The 23,725-nt window shown below is 39.7% G+C and overlaps 1 protein-coding gene across 1 annotated transcript in view; it reads right to left on the bottom strand.

Annotated features, from left to right (window-relative positions):
• The window catches only part of LOC310901425 (E3 SUMO-protein ligase RanBP2-like), a gene marked incomplete at its 3' end in the record, with an annotated part of 66,453 nt that extends 43,992 nt beyond the window's left edge, over nt 1-22,461 (bottom strand). The window contains exons 1-21 of the mRNA XM_083840947.1: nt 22,154-22,461; nt 19,984-20,051; nt 19,370-19,481; nt 18,237-18,389; nt 17,146-17,376; nt 16,626-16,771; nt 15,121-15,313; nt 14,486-14,576; nt 13,409-13,618; nt 11,936-12,114; nt 11,662-11,837; nt 11,258-11,381; nt 10,750-10,911; nt 10,217-10,354; nt 9,974-10,120; nt 9,346-9,528; nt 9,176-9,259; nt 8,534-8,669; nt 8,275-8,372; nt 4,671-7,731; nt 51-215 (exon numbers count right to left, since the gene is read on the bottom strand). Coding sequence (XP_083697073.1) covers nt 51-215; nt 4,671-7,731; nt 8,275-8,372; nt 8,534-8,669; nt 9,176-9,259; nt 9,346-9,528; nt 9,974-10,120; nt 10,217-10,354; nt 10,750-10,911; nt 11,258-11,381; nt 11,662-11,837; nt 11,936-12,114; nt 13,409-13,618; nt 14,486-14,576; nt 15,121-15,313; nt 16,626-16,771; nt 17,146-17,376; nt 18,237-18,389; nt 19,370-19,481; nt 19,984-20,051; nt 22,154-22,228 — 5,932 coding nt within the window. The 5' untranslated portion in view covers nt 22,229-22,461. The remainder of the gene's footprint in view (nt 1-50; nt 216-4,670; nt 7,732-8,274; nt 8,373-8,533; nt 8,670-9,175; nt 9,260-9,345; nt 9,529-9,973; nt 10,121-10,216; nt 10,355-10,749; nt 10,912-11,257; nt 11,382-11,661; nt 11,838-11,935; nt 12,115-13,408; nt 13,619-14,485; nt 14,577-15,120; nt 15,314-16,625; nt 16,772-17,145; nt 17,377-18,236; nt 18,390-19,369; nt 19,482-19,983; nt 20,052-22,153) is intronic.
• Nucleotides 22,462-23,725: the final 1,264 nt, after the last annotated feature.

The raw sequence follows: 23,725 nt of genomic DNA, 5'->3' as shown, positions 1-23,725 counted from the left end.
CCCTTTCCCAACAAAAAGGCAACACAAAGATCAATTTTGACACTCCTTACCATCATCCTCCTCACTCACGTATCCAGGCTTATTCTTATAGCAGAAGAATGTTGAAGGTAGTTTAAGAAAGCCAGCAAGAGCTCTCTGCTCAGGGGTAGGTGTTAACTCGTAAACAATTATAACCTCATCAGTTGGAAGATCATCTTCTGGCACTGTCTTCTCAGCTTTGTACAGAAAATGAACAAAGCATTAAAACTAAATTAGTTTAGAACAGGCAGCAACATTAGTCCAACACTGCCATTATTACAGAGCTGACTTAATTCTTAGGTGGTTAGAAACATACATATTCGGAGCCTACATATTTTTATTCAACCACAGGAAACAACAGTTAAAGTTACAGAATGCTAGGACAAAGCATGCTAGAACTTAATAATTTCTGAACTGCATGCCGAACTACGACCTGTTCTATTGCCTTTGAAATTCAAGCCTCAGATCAGTATCAAACCTGCATTTTTATATTGTTAGAAGGATTATTTATGTCCTTACACCAAAGGAAATAAGATTATGGAAAAAGAGCCATATAGGTGTCATCCAGAGAGGTGGAGAGGAAAAATGCAGGACTGAAAAAGAAAACGTAAAGCCACCTACAGCAACATGTACTATTGAATTGCTTCAAGTGTTTGAAGTTCCAGAAAATATTAAATAGCAACTGAGCAGGACTTATTTCAAATTAGTTAATAAAAAGCTCAAATTTCCCATAAGTAATCTCAACTTAATTACCATAGCAGCTGCTGCTGAAACTTTTAGTGTTTTAAGAGTAATCTCATAGCTTCACGTTACTGGAATAACAAAATACTGCTATCAGCGTAAAGTTTAACTAGCTTTCCCAGCAAGGACAAATACTATTGCTGATTTTATTATACAATTTCTTCTGCTCTCTCCTTCAACATCAAATTGCCTATTCCACTTTCACTGAATAAACACTAATAATCGAAGGTTAAAGCTAATAATCTCACATCTTTATGCATAATAGAATAGAAGCAAAGAGGAAGGATGCATCAGTTTAAGGGTCACATGTGGAGTTCCTTTCACTTGTTTTTGTTTAGAGGGGTAATTTACAAAGTAAAGGCTTAAGAGAAACACATTGGTTAACTATTAATAAGAATTACCCCATAAGCACATCAATATCCATATATCATCTGTTTCCAAGAATCATTTGATTGCTTTAATAAGTCAGCCCACTTGATAACACAATAATATACTGCACTAGAGGTCTGCACTAAGATAGTCAGCAGAATTTGAAGTGGGCTCTCAAAAGCTCACTGTTCTTTTCATAATAAAATATTCGCCAGCTTTGTGGCACAACGTAGTCAAGGTGGAACCTAAAGCTTCAGCTAGGAATTAATCAGTTCCTGAGGAACACTGATTTTCCTGCTCAAGCATTTTGACATTCATTTCTGCAAAAAGAGACAGGGAGAGAAGATAAATTTAGTGTTCCTAGACATGCCCCGATACTCTGGCACAACTGACATATTAAAATAAAGCTGCTTTTTAAAAGTAGCTTTCCCATTTGTATCTTCCAGCAGAGTAAAAGCAACCTAAGTAGTACTAGAATAAAAGCAGCATTCGAAGTTCTAAGCCCCAGTTCAATTATAAGTGCTTTTGCAGTGTTGCCTGCTCCACATTTGTCCCAGCTGATTAACTTCTAATCAAGGGGAGTCAATCACTTCAGGTTCCTAATATAGCATAGAGAGAAGCTCAAACTCATAGCCAGCAGTCTTATCTCAATAGCTCTTCTGAGCCTGTATAAAGTAAATGCAGTACTGTGTTACAAAGGTAGGCAGGTATGCTGCCTGCTAGCACATGCTTTATTCATTCAGATTAGTTAAGCAAGTGTCTCACTTTGGTTGAGTAAATATAAAAACTGAATAAAACAAACGTCAAGAAGTCAGTTCAGATCAATACACAGGTAAAGTTCTTCACACGTTGATCAAACACTGATTACAATCCCAGCAATCCAAACATCCACTTGAAGTGACAGAACACTTGAGCAACAGAAAGGATTACAATGTGCATTTGCCCTCAGAATATGAAGACTGAGCGAGATGTTCATGGGATCACTTAAATCAGTTTCTACTCAGCCTCTCCACAAGAAAGTTAACTTTGCTTATTTAAAATTGCTGCAAACAGATTAAATGTATTTTCACAGGCTGCGATGAAAACAGTGCCATGCACACATACAGTATATTCCTAAAAGGCTGTTGATTTTGGGATGATACAGCTTTCTACTCGGGGAAAAAAATCCACACAGTTGTTAGTATATGGAAGGAACAGAAAGAGCAATACCGCGCACAACAGTTGGAAGCAGTTTCACTGATGTATTACATTTTTGCTTTTATTTCGTCTTTGATATAAAGATCATGTAGATGTAAATATCTAGCTAGTCACAATAATTGTTTTGTCCCCCCATACATATCAGCGAGTATCTGCTAAATATAAAAATACTGAAGTTTAAAACTTAACACATGCAATTGACTTAACTATGAATTAAAATTGTTAAAATACTTGAGAAAAGCTCATGAGAAGAGCCAAAGAAAAAGCTAAGAAAAAACTAGTTGTTTCGCACCTCAATGGAAAATGACTTATGAGGTTAAATTTCTTTTGAACATTGCCCTAGCAAAACTCAGAAACCATTCCCTGAAAGATGTTCCCCATGAGAAACTCAAATTATATTTATGTAGACTTGAAAAGCTAATTCGGACAGGACTTAAAGTCATTTGCTATTAAGCCAGTCAGAGCTCAAAACCAAAACCTACACTGAAGGTAACACCAACTGTAAATAAAGCAAGGTATATAACCATACCCTAGTTATCAGGAAAGCAGAAATGAAGAACTGTCTGAAGTACCAGAAAGGCATATGATTTTTTATTTCATTTCTTTAAAACACCTTCCCTGTTCCCAATATAAAAACAAAATGAATTCAAGGCAGCAAGAGTTCTTGCATTTATGCATTAGCTCAGAATGCTAATTCACTTTATTTTATGGACATTCAATGATGAAAATGAAATCAAATTATTAATAGACTCGTGGATGCCTAAAAACACAGAACATTTGACTCTCAATCAGATATGCAGAAGGTGGACATGAGTTCAGCGTTTGAATAAGAATAGCTTCTCTAGAAATACTAAGCTGGAAAAACGGTGTTTGAAATGACTTTGACAGTTTTTAACAGTCTAAGACACTAACTTTAGAAGACTATCTTGTGCAAGCTACAATAAAAATTTGTTTTTGAAAATTAAACTGCTCTTGCATAACTGCACTAGCTTGAGTATGCTTCCAGCAAGCCTAACTTAGGAGAAGTACTGTTTTTAACATCTTATGATGACACAATCAAGCTGTAAGGTGTAATTTTGGTTAAGGGTTCTGCATGTAAACAAGATGGTTACATCAGCAAAAGCTTTTTGGCTAGCTAAGGTGGACTTCGTATTATACATGAAGCACGTACATGTAAACAGTAGCTAAATTTGGCTCTCTCATCTCTGCCTACGCCTTGTTTTTAAAATTGCAGAAGTTAACATTGATAATAAGGAAACTGAATTAAGCATTTCCAGCACATAACTTGAATATATTTTAAGTTTTACTAGTTAACATGTCTAGAAATCTTCAAGCATATTTCACTGAAGTGGAAGACCTCAGGTGGGAAGAGAGTCACACTTTAAAAATAAAAAAAAGAATATAATTCCTTTGCTAAAAGAGAATTTTATAGATGCAGCGTGTGTGTGTTCAGTAAGACTGTGAAGTGCAAGGCAGGTTTCTAAATACCCTTAAAAAGTAAGGCAAACAACAGCCAAAAGCATAAAAAAAGACCATCCATCGTGCTCACACATCAAAGGCATTCTCTTACCTGACAAATACAGTAGTCAGACACAGAATTTTAAGTACTCTCTTCCAGCATGCATGTTAATTGTAAGGATTACTAAGCCAACTGCTGTGCTACAGTTGGGTTACTGTCCATGCCTGCTAAAGTGTTTTTATCACACATTCAGTGCAGCGTGTAAATACCTTTACTGTCAGGTTGCAAGGAAGGTGTGCTTGTCCAAAAGGCCATTGGATTAGATTTAAAAAGGCTAAAATTAAATCCTAAAAAATAAATTGTTTGGATGTAAGTGTTTAACTGTACTTTTAAAGAGGGGAAAACACACTTACCTATGCTTTGGAAGCATTCTGTAGTTATGTGTCACAGTAGGAAAATTCATGTTTAATGCTATACTAGCTTACCGTACTCACCTGAATAAACTGTAGCTAACATCTCTGCCACCACACTTTATTATACTTTAGTTAAGAAACAGTTTGTCTTCATAAATCTGAGACTAGTATGCAAATTATATACTATCATCTGGTTAAACAGTCTTGCAATGGTAGGAAGCAGTGCATGAAATCAAAGAGAAGTACCATACCATTAAAATGCTAGTGTGGTGGTTTTACCCTGCTGGGCAGCTAACCCACCACAACCCCTCCCCTCACTCCCCCCTCCTCAAAAGAAGGGGAGAGAAGAAAGTATGCTGGAAAGAAAAAGAGATATATTATTGAGACAAAAAAAGTTATGTGAGTAGCATTAAGAGATGACTGCTTAGTAAGTTGCATAGCTGAAAAAAATTATTAGTTCAAAGGACGCTCACCTTTTTCCACAATTCTAAATGAGAAGTTGGCGGGCCCATCATGTGTCGAAGTAGCCAAGTTGCATGCCTTGCTGTCTTGAGACTTCTGCAGTGCACTGGAGCTTCTTGGTCCAGCTACTTCCTTCTGCGATGCTGGAATATTGCCTTCGCCTTTTCTTGGAGAATTAAAGCTGAACCCAAAGAGAGAACCAGTGGCCGAAGTATTTCCAAATGTGAATGTCTTTGACTTTTCATTACTGAAAATGCTCTTGACAGATTCAGATCCGAATACGAACTTCGGAGGAGAAACCACTGTTTTTGTCGGCGTTTCAGATGTGCTCGACACCTCTGAGGCCTCTGCAGTTACCTCAGAAGTATCATCGCCATGGCTGAGGTCGGTTCTTTCTCTAGTAGTTTCTTCCAGTACAGCTACAGCATTTTTGCCACATGGAGATTCTTTTGGTGTATTGGCACGAGAATAAAGAGGTGTTATCAGTGTTCCTTTCTCTTGGGCATTCTTTGCTTCATCAAAAATCTGCTTAAATGAGTCTGCCACGTCTTGCTGTTTGAATCGCACAGCTAGAAGCTCGACTTTCCGTTCTCCATCTGCAAAGTTTTCATCATCATTTTTTAAGAAGCCAGCTGCACACTCTTTGGATGGATCATCTTTCTTAGTGGCATTTTTGCTAGGTTCCTGTATGGTAAATTTAAATCCACTTGGAGGCACTGACATGGAAAAGTTAAATCCTTCCTTTGCAGACTTCACTTCAGAATCAGCAGGAATTTGAAACGTAAATGCTGGTGTCTTGCCTTGCTCGGCATGACCTAACTTAAAGCCTTTTCCTAAGAAATCACACTTAAAACCTGTTCCTAGTTGTCCTTTGGCAGGTTCAGATAATTTACTTTTCAAATCAGAAGTAGATGTTGATGAAGCATCACTAACAGAATTACCAGATGGATTTGGTGTTTGACAAGCTACACAGGCTGGTGAAGAACCTTCATTCCTTACAAAACAAGTATTACAATCCCACTGACCTTCCTTTTTAGCAAAAAGCTCCGCAAATGTATTCTTCTGTGGCTTAGTTGCAGTTGCATCAGCAACAGAACTGAAGCTGGTAGCAGGAAGTGCCTGAGCAGTAGACACAGGCACATTTGGTTGACTTTGTGATTTAGGATTCTGGCAAGAATGAGAGTTTTCATCATTGGATTCATTTTGGACTAGGCCTACAGAGCAGTCCCACTGACCTTTTTTAGAAAAAGGAGTTCCTAAGTCATTTCGAATGGTTTTTGGAGCATCTAATACAAATTTAAAAGAAACTTGAGGAGATGCTTCTGTATTCATTTTGCTTGGATTCTGGGAGGCAACAGGTTCATTTCTCACAGAACGGATGCTGCCATCCAACTGACCTTCCTTTTTAGCAAAGGCAGATCCAAGTTTGTCCTGCACAGTGTTACCGGTGGCTTTGAAACTTGGAGCAGATTCAGTTGATGGGGTGCCATGTGTTTGCCACGCATCTGCATTTGGGCTTTGGCACGATACACAATTCTTTGCAGTTGCTTCATTTGGAACTAAGCATACCTTACATTCCCATTGATCCTTCTTCAGGAGTGACTGTCCAAACCCACCAGAAGAAAAGGTTTCCTGAGCTTCCTTTCTGAATGAGAAAGTTGGAAGGGCAGATGCAGTTGGAACAGATTTAAGACTGACTTTGTTACCAGGTTCACTGGTCACTCCATCTTCTGGAAACTGAAATACAGAGTTCAGGGTCCCTGAGGTCGATCCATTAGACTTCTTGATATCCTGACTTGTCGTTTCTTTTGCAGTAGTCTCACTAGTCTGAGCCACAGATGTGTCAACATTTGATCCTAGGGTTTTTAGGATGTTCTGTGACTCCTCAAACTTACTTTTGAAAAGCATTGCTTCCTCTGGTGTTTTAAACCGAATTGCAAGCTGTTCTGGTTTTGGCAACTCGTCTGCATAATCCAAAGCATGCCATACAAATGACCTGTCCGATCCAGCATTTGGAGTTAATTTCATATCAGTATTTATGTAGTGATTTGCACAGATTTTCAGTACTTGGTCCCGTCTCATTAAGAGACGGAATTTGCCAGATACTTTATGCTTCAGTATTTTCACATTTCCAATACCCCTTTCTTTCCATTCCTTAGATTCTGCATCAAAACGGAACAGTTTGGCTCTGTTACAGAAGAATTCTTCTTCATCTTCCTCACCTGTCTTTACTTCAATCTTGTCAGGAAGGGGCACCACTGGATCAAAATGAGGACCATCATCATTCTCATCTCCGAGGGTGCTTCCTCCCTCTGTTTCATGACTTTTATTGGCCAAATCAGAAGTTGAAGTCATAAATAAAGACTTGCTTGGTTCTTGGAAACTAAACATATCACTCCTCTCAAAAGCCAAGTTTTTACGTGCATTCTGTGCCATGCCTTCTGTAAAAGGGATGCCTGAAATATGTTTATTACCGAAGTTGAATACATTTCTTTGACCAGTTGGGTGGCTGTTAACTGGTTTTTGCTCAGCGTATCTATCATCTTGTAAAGGTTTATCAGATGTCAGAAGACCCAAAAGGCTTTCACTGCTGTTAAAAACTGCATTAGCAGGCTGTGTTGTAGCTTGAGGAGAAGAAAAGGTAAAGTCTCCATCATTAGACTTGAAGTTAGTGTTGAATTTAAAAGTTGTTGGTTGACTTGACTGTGCTGGTGTTGGCAGACGTGTTTTTGACCCTTCTACTGTTCCTGGCTGTCCAAATTTAGATTTTGGAAATTCTATCATTTTTGATTCTGCAGATTTTAAAGCTGTTGGTGTGACTGAAGGCTTTGTGAAATAGCCAGGTCCAGGTAGCTGTGGATTTGTGCTTGCCTGTGGAACACTGTAATTATAGTAATCACCAGCCCCACGAGGAGAAATGATCCCAGGACCATCAAAACGCAAAGATGTGCCATATAGGTCTTGGGGAAACACACAAGCAGAAGTGTTTTGCAGAGGTGGTGTATGGATTGTTTGTTGATAAGCATATATATGTTGCTGAGGTGCAAGTCTGTTCATGCCATAGACAGGTGCCTAAAGAAATAGCGGAAGGCAATTACTTTTCTTGTTATGGTGACAGAACAAGGTATTACTATGCTAGAGCCCACGCAGACATGCACTCTTAAAAACAGTGCGTGTTTTAAAGTTAGTTTAGACTTTAACTTATGAGATTGCCTTAAACTGATTATTTTAAATCTTGAATGGCATCTGAAAACAAGCACTGAAGAGGAGCAAAATATGAATGGGCTCTTTGGTGTTTTTGAGGCTCTTTTTTTTTGATAAGCAAAATTCTCCTTTCCTATACTACTTTTGGGAAAAAAATTAAGTGCCATCACACATACCCAGTAGGGGACACGCACTAACACATTTACAGACCAGTTTTGCTGGCCGCTCTGCCTGATCCCCACATTACAAAGAAAAAGCAGAAAGATCAACCATCAGCTACCTCCATTTTAACAAATGCTATCTGTGGAATGCAGTAACTTTCAACTACAAGCAGTCATTCAAGACAAGAATCAAAATCACTCTTTTCTATAGACCAGTAGGAACAGATTGAACGGATACATTCATCCTTACCTTTGTTGGTGTTACATTGGTCGCAGCAGTTCTGAGAAGATACTGAGAGTTATAGGCAGGTGACTGGCTATAGTAAACAGATGGGCCAGTAGTAGCAACTGAAAATGAACACCAGAAGAGTTTATATCCTTTTTTGTAGTTTTGAATGGATTTTCCCGAGATCAGTTTTAGTTATGAACCTTAAAATATTTCTGCAATATTTTAACGAGTCTACCTCAGTTTAGCTAAGTGTTTAATTAAGATTTCAGCAACAACTTACCTGTTAATGGAGCTTCATGAAGATTTTGTGCTCTCTGATAGCTCTCTGACAAAATATCTGTTCCATAGATTTCACCAGGCCAACGAGATGATACATTCGAGTTGGAATTGTTGTGTTTCATTTTTTGCATCTCATTCTATTAAGACAGTGTTTCAATTAAGAGAATGTAAGTGTATAACACTGGTATTTGTAGAAGAAAGCATAAGGAGCGATACCTACCCTAATTACAATCATGTTCAAACTCTGAAAAAAAAATCAAGAGGTGGCTGTTGGAATAATCCAAGATCTGTTCATGCTATACAGCATGCTGGGAGTGTTTTCTAAAGCCAGAAATAAAAGTCCCAGAACCAACTGGATGATACCCAAGCTGATGATAGCAGAACTCTTTCTGCACACACAGTCCTTGGAAGGGTTGCCTCCATACCCCTGCCTGAGTCCTGAATTGGGGTTTTTAGGCAACAAGTTTTACTCTTGCACTCATTTTAGGTAGATGTTTACAAAGATATTTTCACTGAGTTATGTGGTAGCATGAACTAATGTTAGCTTGCTAGGCTAGGATCAGAGTCCTTACTATAACAACAAGATGAGCTGATCTGCATTGAACATGGTGACAAAATTGTTTAACTTTACAAAGTCGTTTACCTTTAAAGCTTCCACTTGCTGACAGATCATTTGAAGTATAGATCTGTGATCTTCTGCCCACTGAGGGGGATTTTTAGGAGAAAACTGGGGAGCAGAAGAAAAGTTCATTTAACCTATTGAATTTTTATTCAAACATAACACTTCCCTAAAATAATAACTGGCTAATGTACCTTGTAGCTCTTAGATGGTGAGACAGAGAAGTTATTAGACAGTGAAGTGGAATATTTCACTTCTGAATCTACAGCTGGTGACAGGTCATTTCCGAAGGCAAGACTTGCCTCTTCATCATTCTCTCCGAGTTCCTGAATCACTGCGTCCAACATTTCCCTCACAGTTTCAACAGATACCGGCAGCTAGAAAGTTATTGGAAATGCAAGTCATGATTGCATTCTTCCTCAGAGAAGGAGACTACGTTCTGATCAGAAATACTGTTTTTTCAGCAAAGCTCCAAATCAAAGTTAATGTAGGAGAACAATTCATGTAAGCTTTAAATTTTATTTGGAAACTGTTAACCTCTGTAAGAAAATAATGGGCAAAAGCTATTTGTTGGCAAAGAAGCTGTCAACCACAGAGTAGTCAGAACACTGCACGATCTGGTATCTTACAGAAGTTTCCCAGAATGTACTAGCCCACTAGAGTTATGCAGGTTATTTGTCATGTGGGAAAAAATAAGTTTAGCTTGCCTTTAAGTAAAGTCTGGTCTAAAAAATCTGACTTGAATGCAAATGGTTTCATTTTAAAATAGTAACATAAACCAATGCATCTCTCGAAACAAGCTTTTAAGCAAGAATTACTTACTTTCTCAGTTACTGACACATCAGAGGAGCTTTCGTCTAAGATCTTCATTAGATAATGCTTGCTTTTAAAAAGATAGACTTTGTGTTCTTCTTGTTCTTCTAGCATCATGGCATCATTCTCAATCTCCTCTGCCTTTCTTTGGAAGATCTAACAATATGCACATTAATTAGAATCAGTCAGAATGCAAGTGAAGAAAACAAGTGAAGAAAACGCATTTGCGGGTAATGAAATTTATGAACTTACTATAGCAAGATTCCAGTATGAAACGACATTCTTAATAGCTTCAAATGCTAACAAAGCATCATCAGTTCTGCCATCAACTGCATCCAATGTTGCAAATGCTATACGTGCCTCTTCTTCATAGACTGTAACCTGCGAGACCTACAAAGCAAAAGACGAGTCATACTTAACTCGATACTTGGAACAGAAAGTGCATGTGAACGCCACTAAATAATCAGGCAGGCGGAGGTTAATGATATTACTAATTTTTTATTCCTGTAATACAAGGAAAACACTTTTTAAAGAAAGTTGGTAGTAAGGGAGTTCAGTGTCTTCCAATCAAATAGAGTTTTAAAATTAAAAATAAAGTTATAAGGAGAGATTCCCCTGCCTTTAATCAGACATGCAGTTACTACCAAGTATCACTGTTAATGATATTATATTAGTAACACCATAGAGCCGTAGAATGCAAGAAAACCCCAACCAACATACACACACACAATAAATTTTTGTGATATAATCCCTCTTACTTCAATTTTAGATTAATCAATCTGTACCTGGATGTCAAGTCTACGGAAATGTTTGAAGAGAGGATCAGTAGGTTCAGGAATACTTCTCTTCTTTTTGACTACTTCCAGCATAATCAAGACTCTCTTCCAGTAGTAAACACTTCGTCCAATGTATTCCTTCTGGTCATAAAAGGAGTTAAGGCTAATACCCTGTTGAAGAAAAGGGAATAAAAGCAGGTCATCTCAACAAATTCAAACCCACTGCTATTCATACATATTGTTCTCTGAAGCAATTAGTATCTTCTCTAATACTTGTGACAAACCTCAGGCGACCTCTCTACAGAGCTATGTAACATACAGGTAGAAAATACCACTACAGTTAAAAGTAGCATTAAGAGAGTAGTGAGGGATAGAGAACTCACTAGGGCGACTATAGCAAGTAACTTATCTGGCAAAATTAACCACAGTTCTCTCATCTGATTTTATCTACTGTTTAGTTCACAAAATAAGAGAAAAAACATCAGATTATACATATTTTAAAATAATTTTAGCTTACGGTTTTTTGCAGTGTTTTTGCCCAGTATATAATTAAGGCAGGTTGAAGGCCATGTTTATCCAGTGCTCGCAGAGTACTTATTCCATGCTGTACTACAAGCCTCGGTTTTACTGATGTTTCTGGCCTACATATCAGAAGAAATATTCCACAGTTAGTATTCTTTTTTTTTTTCATCTTTTTTAGTCCTAACCTACATCTAGCTTAAAAATGCATTATTAGAAATGAAAACCCCATTTTTAGAAAGTTCTTAAGTGTCTCAAGCCCCTCCAGCAGTAAGACTTCAATGTCCAAAATACATCAAGAAAAATGAATTTTACACACAATCTATGGGGATCAATTCATGACACCCTTGCAGAAGCTACTAAAAACTCGTTTCGAATATTTCCAAACTTAAAAAGCCTTACATTATTTTTCTGTGCGTAATAGTACGAACGGCATCCCACCAGGCTCTTTGCTTTTCAGTATAGAGCTGCTTGCACACTGCCAATGGTAAGAACTGAGGCTGATGTGCACTGTAGTGAGCGTTAAACTTCTCTTGCAATTCTAAGTTGCTAGTGAATACCACTCCAAGCAGAAATACCTGTTTTTGTAAAAATAAAAGATAAATAAATAAAAAGTATTAGATACCAAAACTCTTAAATTGTATAGTACATTTAAGAACATGGAAAATTTACTTACTTCAAGGTCTAACAGGCAAATGGATTCAGGAGCATCTGTCTCTAGTCTTGATGTTTCTTGGGGCAAGTGAAAAAGTTGTTTTAGCCATCTGCGCACTGGGGGTAACACTGACATTAAGATCCACTGCAAACAAAGCCACACGAGGTGCTGGAGACTACCACGGTGCATTCGAACAGCACCTATGCAAAAACAAAGTTGTAGGAAGTTAATATCTGCATCCTAGTTAGGAAGACTAACATCTGATCGAAGCCGGGTTTCGTTATATGAAAAGTAGAGTTTTAGTATATATATCACACTGAAGGAGCTTCCTAGCAATCTCTTCCCATCTTTTTGCCTCCATCTAAGTTGGAAATAAGCATTTTAAAAGTAAGATGTAGCATTCTTGAAGTGATTTTGGCATCTATTTATATTATATAAATAGCTTTCGAAGAAGCAGCATCTACTTCATAGGAGTGCACAAGCCAAATGTATTAATACTTTAGCTTTTCTGTCAAAGCAAAGAATGGAGATAACATTTCCACTGAAGTACATAAGAATTTTAAATTTTAAACTCTTCATTTTGAGGCAGCAGGTTAAACTAATGCATTAAACAGAAGTACTGCAGCTTTTCTAGTTCTGTAATGCTCGTGAAATCTCTATCTTCAGCAATGTTAAATGTTAAAATAGCTTGAACACTTAATTTCTAACTTAAAGCCAGACTTTTTTTTGCAATTATGTTTTTGCACTTATTTCTTTAACAGGGAAAATCTTTAGCCTGCATGCAACATGCACAGACCTTCGTTGTTTTAAAATACATAACAAAAAACACTACAAATAAACTGCTTATGAGAGGTTGTGGTAGTATAAGCTTTATTTTAGCTATTTAAGATAAAGGACTGTAAGCCTTATTGTCTAAAATTACTTAACAGAGAGTTAGGTAGTACACAGAAAAGATTTAACAGCCTAAAAGTTTCTAAAAATTATCAGCTAGGTAAAAAAACTACTAGTACTCTAACCTTGTTACACCAAAATTCAAAGCCAGACTTCATCATCAAGTCAAGTTCAAAAGTAAGAAGTTTTTACTAGTTTGCAATTCTTCCTAAAGTTACCTTATTTTTGTGCCCGTAACCTGTATTCATAGGTTACATAGGAAGAGAGACCTGCCTTCCCATTGACACTTATCGATGTACAAACACAAAGAACTAAACAGGCAGCAGCAAATGAAAATGGATCAGAACAGACTAGAAAACACAGAAAGGATAGAAGTAGGGAAGTATGTGACAAATTCTTAAGAACCAGGCATAACAATACTGCTTCTCAGCAACATGTTACAGCATAAATTGAAACTCCTTACGTATCACTCTTTTGGAGTAATTAGGGCAACACTGAACAGCTAGTATGGCTGTCTCTTACTGCAATATGAAGTATTTCTAGAAGACTCTCTGGTACAGACAGTCATGTTTATGCTGAGTTTCAGAAAGTAACACCTCTTACCAAGATCGTATTTATGAAGTTCCTCTTGCACTGGTGCTTGCATACTGACATTTCCAATATCATCCGTACCAAGGAAAGACCTCTCTCTGGAAGCTCCATTCTCAAAGAGACAACCAAACAGCACAGATGAACCGCTTTTGTTTGCAAAAGATTCCACAACCTCTTTCAGGAAGTCTTCTTTGCCATGGCTCAATTTCAGCAGCATATGACCTAGAAGACAAAAATATCACTTCACATAGATAAACAGTGAACTTAATCAAGGAAAGTAGTATTTGATACAGTGGGCTGTTCTTGCTACGGAAGGCTGAGAATCAAGATTTCCCCTTATGAAACCCACAAATTGGTAAGTTATATTCTCCCTGTAATTAGGTCAGTGTTTCAGCACATAGGCTTTCCAAGCCTTTAGCGACACCAGTCCCAAGGCATTTGTTTTCCTGGACAACTGGATTTACAAAGACTTTTTTTTTTTAAATTATTGTTCTAGGGGCATTGCAACTGTATTCAAAAATAAGCAGCTGTAATACAAGTTGGAGTTGATCTTATCAAAATCCATTCTGGAACAATTCAACCTGATGTTTACTGTTCTGTTGTTTTTTCTTGTTTGTTTTCATCTAGGGGCTATAGAGCATGTAGATTGAAAGCCTGCCTAAGCTTAGCAACAGAAACAGCAAACCTGATGAACAAATAAGGGAATGGAAAGGATGGAGCAACAATAGTATTTTATGCTTGGGCTAACAATACTTGTAAACTTGTAAAATAGAATCAGCAGGCAGAAAGCATTTTCAGATTAGGAAATGCTAAAAAGTTCAATTCTACCTCAGTGTCCTTGAGATAAAAAGAAGAAAAAGCTCACTTGAAAAGAAAGAATGAAGTCTACCACCATGCTGAAGAGGAGGAAGAAAACATTAGATGTCAGGATCAAACTACTGTTTTGCATTTCATATGGAGTCAGAATCCAGAGAGTATTATTGCATTTCAAGACACAAAGTGTATTCTTTAACAAGAGTTACTTGATTCTTAAAGTAGCTATTCATAAGACTGAAACGTAACTAAGGGATTTTAATTATTTTTCATTACCAGACTGGCTTTTCCGATCACAGGCCAACATTTCCAGGGTATCTTGTCCAGTATGCTCCTCTTTTATTAGGTTTGACTTTGGTTTAGGAACCTGGTGAAGAATTGTTATAGCTTCTTTACTATACAAAGCAGATCACTTAAATTAGTCTCAAAAATTAGGAAACAAGCACAAGAAAACTTAAGAAAAAGAGCATCAATTCTGAAGGTACTATATAACACATCCCTTGAAAAATATGAGGTGGGCAACTGTATCTTTTGCAAATAGCACACAATAGCACACCTTTTTAGTTCTGCTGTCTACGCAAGAATAAGGGAGTTACTCAGTTCATCCTCTTCCCTCCCTACACCAATAAATTTACTATTCATTATGTTTTCAGCTGTATTGCAGAAAAGAACAGACTGTGGGAAATACACTCATTAGCCTTTAAGAGTCAATTTACTTTTGACAAGAAAAGCAGTTGATGATACACTTTTATTCTAGTGATGCCATTTGAAATCTTTTAAAGAATTGTGGAATAATAAGATTTGGTGAGGAGGGAGTCTTACAAACACTAGTTAATTTTCAGAATACAAATGTTTAACAGAGCATTCCAAGAACTGCATCAACTAAAGGCATACACTGAAAAACAACTTACCTGGAAACTTATCATGTAACACAGTGCTGCCAGTTCACACGCCTCTTTCCACTGTGCCTCACTGTGCTGAGCCATTTTCAGTAGCAAAGTTCCAGCATGCATGTATAACTGTCCTTTCACTTCGATGAAGGTATGAGACAACTCGTCAGTCCCACTCACATAGGTTTTCACTGAGTGAAGCACACCATCAAGACTAAAATGTAGAAAAGACTCATTCTGAGCAAAGTCCTGGTAAAAGCTATAGCACGTTTGGGGACAACGTTATTTAACTGTGAATCAAGTAACTTGATGAGTCAACTAGAAGGCAGAATAACCGTCTCAAACTCCCAAAGCTCTCAACTTTGTTTATTGAAGTAAAATTCACTTCACTTACCAAAAGGACAGACCAAAATACAGTTAGACTGGTTCTTCCAAATAAGAGGTACCGCAGCAATCTGAATAGCTGCAGGCCAGTAAATAGTCTCCACTCAGGAGTGGCTTTCCAATAAACAGTCAACACTTTCAGTAACCTGACAAAACTATAATAGCTGTTAGCGTTGCCATGATCTAGAAGTGCTTCAGATCTAGGTACCCTGAAGGACTCTAACGAAATGTTAGAAGAACAACCACACGTTTATGGTCAATGTTCGGGGGGGGACATATTTGGACATTACCTATTCCTCAACCATTGCCTGTATTGCTTCATATACTCATTCAAGAAGAGCAGACTGAAGAACATTGTTTTAAAAAAGGTAACAATCGTCACTTAAGCGAGAAACAAAGCTATGTCAATAGAAGTTAGTGACAAAGGGAATCACAGAATTGTAGGGGTTGGAAGGGACCCCGAGAGATCATTGAGCCCAACCCCCCTGCCAAAGCAGGTTCCCTCAAGCAAATTGCACAGGTAGGCGTCCAGATGGGTCTTGAATATCTCCAGAGAAGGTAAAAGAAAGAAGAGAAGGTAGATCTAAGGGAACATGGCTCTTCACCAACAAATTGGCTACAAACATTGTTTTGTACTACTTCAGCTGTGACACAGATGGTACGCCTTGAAACCAGCTAGCCCTGAAACACTATCCAGTTTTCTCTGAAGGTGAATGTTCTTACTGCAGGCAGCTTCCTCCCTTCCAATTATATTATATGCCTAAAATTCTTCATTATTTCAACATGTGTTGTGTTAACTTGACCAGGACAAAGCTGATATACAAGCATCTGGGAAATTTTAATGAGATAGTTGCTGAGGTACAGAACATTCTCTTACTGAATGGCAAAAAGGTAATTGACCCAAGATAATATTGGGTCTTCCCCATGGTTATGTGCTGACTACTCAAACAAGGCTTATAGCTTGGGGCTCAAGCCTATTAGGAACCTTTCTTTATTCTAAAACAGAGAGTCTCCTCTCCCATCCACAAACTGGTTACACAGTGAAATTGAAGCCTGGTAGATGTTCTGTGACCTAGAAAAATACATGCAATTCATAGAGGTTTTTTTGTTTTGCTTTAAATACAGAAAAGGTAAAACTATACCTTTTGAGTGCGCCTCTGCATTCTTGAACATCTCTAGAAGATAGCATCACTTTAAGAAAGCTGCAATAGGCCAGCAGATAGTCTTTCTTGATAGTTCTCCAATTACTTTTATCAGACTCCAAGTCTTGTACAGATTCCAGATATTCCTAAAGAAGAAGGTTCAGAGGATAAGGAACAGTCATCCTTCCATAAAGGCAAAGACAGTACTTCTCCAAAACAAATCACTATCATTTACTGCATAATCTATTTCCACTACTGAGACATTCACCAACAGCAAAATTCCAGGGAACTATTTGCCTGAACAGTTTGGTCCCTGAAATTAGAAACTAAACAACTCTGTAACATTTAACTCTAGGAAGGAAACTCCAAGGAAGTACTTTGTAATTTGAGTGGTTTCACTAATTTGCATTTGAAGGAGTTAAATCACTTGAGAAATAGCTGTCAGTGTAATGAACTAAGAGACACAAGCTAGTTTAAATGATATGGAAGATTATCACAATATCAAAATATGATTACACACCTCAAATGTCTCTATGACACAGGAGCACCATTCCAAGCTCGACTGCAAAGGTATTTTCTTCTTTGCCTCCTGACAATGGAAAACAGCGTCTCTCAGCCTATTATTTGAGCGGTACAGTGCAACAAGTCTGATGTTAACGTAGATATCATCTGGTCTTGCATAGAGCTCTGCTTGAATAAGGTCAAAAAGTTGATTCCATCCATCTTCACCTTTACAATCCAGCAACTGCTCCTATTGAACATGAAGGCAACACGTTAATATTTCGTCTTGCATGTGGGCCTTTTCAACAACTGCATTAAGAGACAATTCTCTTGCCTCCACCACACAGACTACATTACTTAAACTATTAAAGCTGAAAAGCTTCCAGTTATTACAAAGTTTGAAGAAATACTCAAACATTTAAAATACAAAAAAAACACAACAATTTGCCTCTTATGGATGGTATGTTCAGCTTGTGAAACCATTTGCTTCAAAGACAGCATACCCTGACACAGAATAGCCTGTCTGAAACAAGCATCTTAAGACTAGGTGTCATTGCTGCTGTGCTACACAAAACTAATACCTGTGCAAAAGTGAGATTGTGTGACTGAAGGCATTTACACAGTAATTGAGAATTAGAGCGTTCCTTACTTTATGCTGTTTTTAATCCAAATTAAAAAAACAAAAAAGCAGCGTAGAGAGCAAGGAAGTCTGAGTTCTCAGGCCTGCCACCTTCCTGCCAGTCACACAATAAATAGAGAACTGCCTACCTAGTCTTAACTTTTTGGATGTGACTACTAACATGATTTCCCTGCATTTTTGAAGACTGTCAACCCTGAAACCTTGAGAAGCGTATGAGAGCCTGCAGCTGCAGTTTTCTTGAAAGCTAGACAGAAGTGTCAAACAGCAAAGAAATTAACATTTCTTTAAATAGAAGAATAAATTCTAGAAGAATTAAATCTAAAGAATATTAATTCCATTAGATTTAATACTCAAGATTCTAAAATAATTTAGCCAGGAAGTTTTACATGAGATGACACGGGAAAAGTGCTCCAGTCAGATACTAGAAGCTTCTTTAAGTCACAGAACAGAGGTTGGAAATTGGCATTTACCTTCAACTTGTAAACAGCAGGGCTTCCAGGAAACACCTTAGCAGCTTTTTCAACCCAGTATTTTGTTCTTTCATCAGTGATGTCATTATTGCACGGTAACTCCGCTATCTTCAGCACTAGATCTTTCTGTGCTGGGTTCAAATCCACAGAGCGCTAGTTTTCCCCACGCACACACACGGAAAAAAAGTCAGGAAAAAAAGGTAACTTGATCTTGCAATCCACACAGAACAGGAAAGAATTACACCACTCGTTGAAAAGACACAGGTATTCAAATTAGACAGATCTATTAGTAAATACTTTCTGAATACATTAAGAAAGACCTCAGTTTCTAAACTTATCACTAGTTTACAGCACCCAGATACATCTGCTGCAACTCAAAAGAGCAAAAATTCAGAAAAGAAAAGATTTAGAAGAGCAAAAATGCAAAAGCCAGCTATTCTGCCCCTACCACCAGCTATACGCAGGCAGCTGGACTCTTAAGTACCTTTAGTCTAACTCCATATGGACACTTTTGAAGAAAGATATAATTAAGTCACACACTAAGACAAGCTGGGATGTATTGGCAGCAAAACTGTTGAGCACATCCTCTCCCTCCCTAAAACCTGAACAAAGGCATTCTGATGGTGAATTTCTCATTGGGCAAGCATATAAATGTAAATTATGTTTGCCCTGCCCCATCTCACTCCCCCCCCCGCCCCCAAACCCAAACAAAACCCAAAAAAAAGCAATAAATACAAACAACTAGAAAACACCCTAGGTCTAGTCTTCCAGTAGCAACTAGATTACTGCTGTCATCAGAGCCCCTGCTAGGGAATTCGACAGCAGTCACAGATCCTTAGTCCAAAGGGCAACGTACGATATGGAAAGAATTTAATAGCAGGTAGCACGAAGACCCAGTCTAGGTCACAAAAGAATCAACTTAAAAAAAATACTGCTGAAGCAAATCATGTCAAATGAAGAATCCCCTCTGCAGTACATCATATACGCATTTGGCAACGGAAAGCATACATATTACACTTTTTCCACAAATATGTTTTCTTTTATGCATTTAAGAAATGTCCAGAACTGCATGATTTTAAAAGTCCCTTTGCAATGGATTAAAGCAGGACATTGGAGGTCAGTGGAGTGTTTACCTTGTAACATCCAAAAGCCTTTTCAGTGTTGCCCTCAGCTTCATAAATTTGTCCAAGAAATCTGTGTGCTTTCGGATCTCTCTCTTGCACACTGAGGTATGTATACATGTACCTACAGAACAGGAAAAAAAAAAGGATCAATATTCCTCAATAATATGAGTCTCTCTGTCCTCCCCCCCAGCCTCCATAGAACTGAAGCAGGAATTTAACATGTGACACAGGAAATGCAGTCATGGTTGGTTCTAGATACCTGGTCTGGACCTTAAAGTACAGAACAACATTATTTTTACATGTACAGATGCTACTTATTTGCCAGCAAGTATTGGTGTTTATTAAAAAAAGAAACTCTAACTGTAATAACTTCACAGAAACTGTAATAACTTCATAATACAGTGGAATAAAAGCCATTTCAAACGGTAAGTTTTTCAATATCACATAGATATTTATCTAAGTTGCTGTTTTATAAAGATTTAAACAGCATCTGATACCCATGTCTACTGCTACCTTAAAGCAGCATGATAGTGATCTTGATTTCTCCAGTCTACTTCATATTCATTTAGCTTTTCTATTATGCTTTAGAGAACAGAATAACAGCATACATCAACGTGTGTTACCTTTTAGCAAGATCATACTCTTTGACGTCAAAATACAGCTTAGCAAAAAGGAATCCTTTCAACGATTTCTGAAGGGGAAAACACACGACAAGCACATTTTAGACGTACAACACTTTCAAAGTAATTGAATAGGAAGACCCTTCTAATACTTTTGAGAGACTGAATTTGATAACTAGTTATCAGCTCCAGTCCGTTCCTCATATCCAAAGCTTTGTTTTTGAAAGATGTGGGATTTGGAAAACAATGTTTTTCCAGTAACCGGCGAAGGCTACTAACGTGAAATTGAGGTTACTGGTGAAGCAAGCAACAAGCCTTAATACTTGTAACAGCTCATAAACACTTCTGACTAAAGAGTGTAGAAGAATGGAGTCAGCTACATTTAACGTACAGTTTTTTTTTCCCCAATGTAACAAGGTTGCAAAACGAATCCCTAAATCTGATAGACTAAACAAGAAGATGCTATTTAGTCCTGCTCTAGTACATGTCACATACAACTGTTTAAATATAGGTAGACAATGCTTTCTCCTCAACTAAGAAATCCCACTTACTCTCAGTTTATATACAAAATGCATTGATGCATTAATTTATTTCTGATGTTACCAGTCTGAGATAACTTGAACACACTTGTTCTGGGGATGAAAGGTGAAAGGTATTTATGGAGGAATAAAACAGGGAAACGAAAGTGGAAAAAAAAGGCAAAACAGAAGACTGAGCAAGCAAGAGGGCAAGATGGCAGAAGCACGGGCAGGAGGAAATGAGTCAAAGGAATGAGCTATGAAACTACAAAGTCACAAGCAAAAACTTCAAGGTAGAAGCTAGATAACATGTATTTAAAATCTGAGCTCCCAACATCAGATCAAAAGCAGGTTTTGTTTGTGAACTCCAAAATACTGGAGGTAGTTAGGTCTACGGTGCAAAACGTTAAACAACTGTCTACATTCTAAACACACTCAAACTGCCAGTCTTCACCCCTCTCCCACCCTGAAGTTATCTACGTAAAACTTTAAAAAGTGAATTTAAATGAAAGCAGGCCTCCTAGTCTTCAGTCCATATTTTCAGGTATCACAAAGACGCACTGACATGCCAGAGTGGAGTCAAACTTGACACCTTGTATACAGGGATGAAAAGAAACCTCAAAATAAACGCTTGCAGCCTTGTAAGACCCTTCCCTCTGAAATCAACACAACAAGGAAACCAGTAACTATTTCCACCGTGGACTGTGCGACACAGTCAGTTGTAAACATCGCTCAAAAGTCAAAACTAAATGCATCCAGTGGCCTTGAGCACAAGAAAAGGAGAGGAAATGTTTTTTGTTGAGTCCACCAGAAATATCAAAACTGTGGAAAAGTATCTGTGAGTCTGGCAGCGATGCACTTGACACCGTCTAATCTAAACAGCACCCAAGTCGAATAAACAAAGTCACAGGACAATTTTGTTGCTGTTGGGAAAGGCACAAACGATGGTGTACACAGGCCCTGCATGCAGTCCCTAACGTATAATGGTTAGCTCGGGCACATTCAGGCTGCTAAATATTCTGCCTCTGCGATAAAACCAATTCAGAGCAGCAGAACGGCATCTTTCAGGATTAGGGCCCCATGAATTGCATCAGTCGGCTGAGACCTGCGTAGCATTTTCCAGCTATAATAGGAACGCTTGGAGTTTTTCACCCCTGTGCCCGGCTAGTGACAGAGAGCAGAGCCGTTTTCTCCCGGCTCTCCCTCCCTCGACGCTGCCGCTTCACGAAGCGGCCGCCCAGAAATATTAACCGCGCCGCACGTAAAGGAAACTGAAAGTTTAAGGCGGCGTGCTGCCTATCTGTGAGTTCAGTTTCTGAAGGGAAGTAACGCCGGGAAGTTAGGACCCAGGGGCCCACAAACCCGAACGGCTCTGTAACTCCCGGCGGGCTCCTCCTACAGCAAACCCAGGGCTCACCGGCCGGAGGAAAGACCCGCGACGTTTCCCGTGAGGAAACCCCTTTTCCCTCGCACCGGCCTCGAGGAAAACCCTGCTAAAAACCCCCTCCCGTCCGTGAAGCGCCGCGGGGCAGGGGTAGCCCCAACCCCCCCCCCCCCCGAAGCCGGCCACCCCAACCCCAACCCTCAGCCAAGCCAACCGGGGCCCCGGCCGCCTCTCCCCCCCGGGCCAAGGGAAACGGCGACGCCTCACTCACCTCTCTCAGCGAAGGCGCAGCGGCCTGCAAGGTGGCGACATAGCGCTCCACCTCGGCCTTGCTGCGCCTCAACATGGCGGCCGCGGCGGCGCCGAGCCCGGCCGGGCTCTGCTCCGCGCCGCGCCGCTCCCGGCGGGGGCACCCGCCGCGTAGCGCGTACGCCCCACCTTGGGCACGCTGCGCACGCTGCGCACGCTACATACGTTCCCGCGCGCCCCTGCGGCGCCCGCCCTGCGGAGGGTGCGCAGGAGCCGCCGCGCGTTACGCAAACTTCCCCCCGCGCGCCCCACGGCGCCCGCCCCCCGTGAACGCGCAGAAGCTGTCGCCACAGTGAGGGGCGGGAAGCTGGGTGGGGCCACCCCGCCTGCAGCGCATGCGCGGGGCTGGCGGCCGGCCGCTGGGGGCGGTCGTTGGGGTTCCGTGACGGGGCGTTAGGAAATGAGTTTGGAAATGGCCCTTCAGAAATCAGCTGGGAGCAGCTGTTAAGATGAGCAGGCTGCAAAGCTTGAGACAGGAGGTTTAAACTATTTTTATTATTATTTTTTTTTAAGCCGTAAGGCAGTTGCCCCATGGCTTAATTCCCAGCAGGAGCCCGCTTGCTGGAGGTGCCCAGCTCACTTTTCTGCAAGTTCCAGTCACTTTGGTCAAAATGTGGCCACTGGGCTGTCCCTGAGTCGTGTGATACCTCTGTGAATATCTCTTCATTAAAAATTCATCCCCTTCTCAGTCTCTAGCAACCCATTGACATACACAAGTTTCCTGCTACACCTAAGCACTACCGACATCTCCACAACTCCTACCATCTTTGCAGGAAAAATCAAGTATCCACCTTGTTTCTGTAAGGAGATCAGCAGCAGCCACCTAACACCCTAACCCTAGTTAACCAGAGTTAACCCTCTCTTTTATTATTTGCTCTATTAATGGTGATTTCTTTACACATTGGCTCTAATTCCATAAGAAGAATTAGCGTGGTTTTTTTTTCCCTCTGCTTTTTAAATGACTGGGGTTACAAGCAGTTTGTCAACACCTGCCAGGCTGAGGATTAGAAGTCTTAGCGCTGGTGCAGAGGAGAATCCGAGAGCTGGCTTGGGAGTCACTGGAGGAAATTTTTGCTTTTCATCATGGGGAGGCGTGTGAAATTGCCTTCATACAGACAAGGTCGAGTGCCTTGACGCTGGTCGGCATCTCTGTGGAATTAGCACCACGTTGTCCCCAGTGGTTGCAACACCAGGAAGGTAGCCCACCAGACAGGCCAGCAGTTGACCGGCTCTAGTGCTAACCTTGCAACCAGACCATACTCAGCTTGGCTCACTACACATCTTGATACCTTGGTAGGAACTGAGCTCAGGATTTGCCACTGCTGGAGGCAGAAAGGCTTTAGGCTCAGCTCCTTCCCCCTACAGCTACATCCATTGGGCTTTCTGAAGCGCTCCCTACTGTTATTCTAAGCAGGAGCTTCAAAAGGAATCTCTCTTGCTCATGCATGATTGATCCCATGCAGTAAAAAGGGGGCAAAGCTGAGGCATCCGTTCCTAAATCCCAGGCCCACAGCCTCCTTTGAGAGACCTAGTA

The sequence above is a fragment of the Anser anser genome (genome assembly GCF_964211835.1).
Source record: "Anser anser genome assembly, chromosome: 1".
Lineage (NCBI taxonomy): Eukaryota > Metazoa > Chordata > Aves > Anseriformes > Anatidae > Anser > Anser anser.
This window is presented reverse-complemented; position numbering and strand designations above follow the sequence as displayed.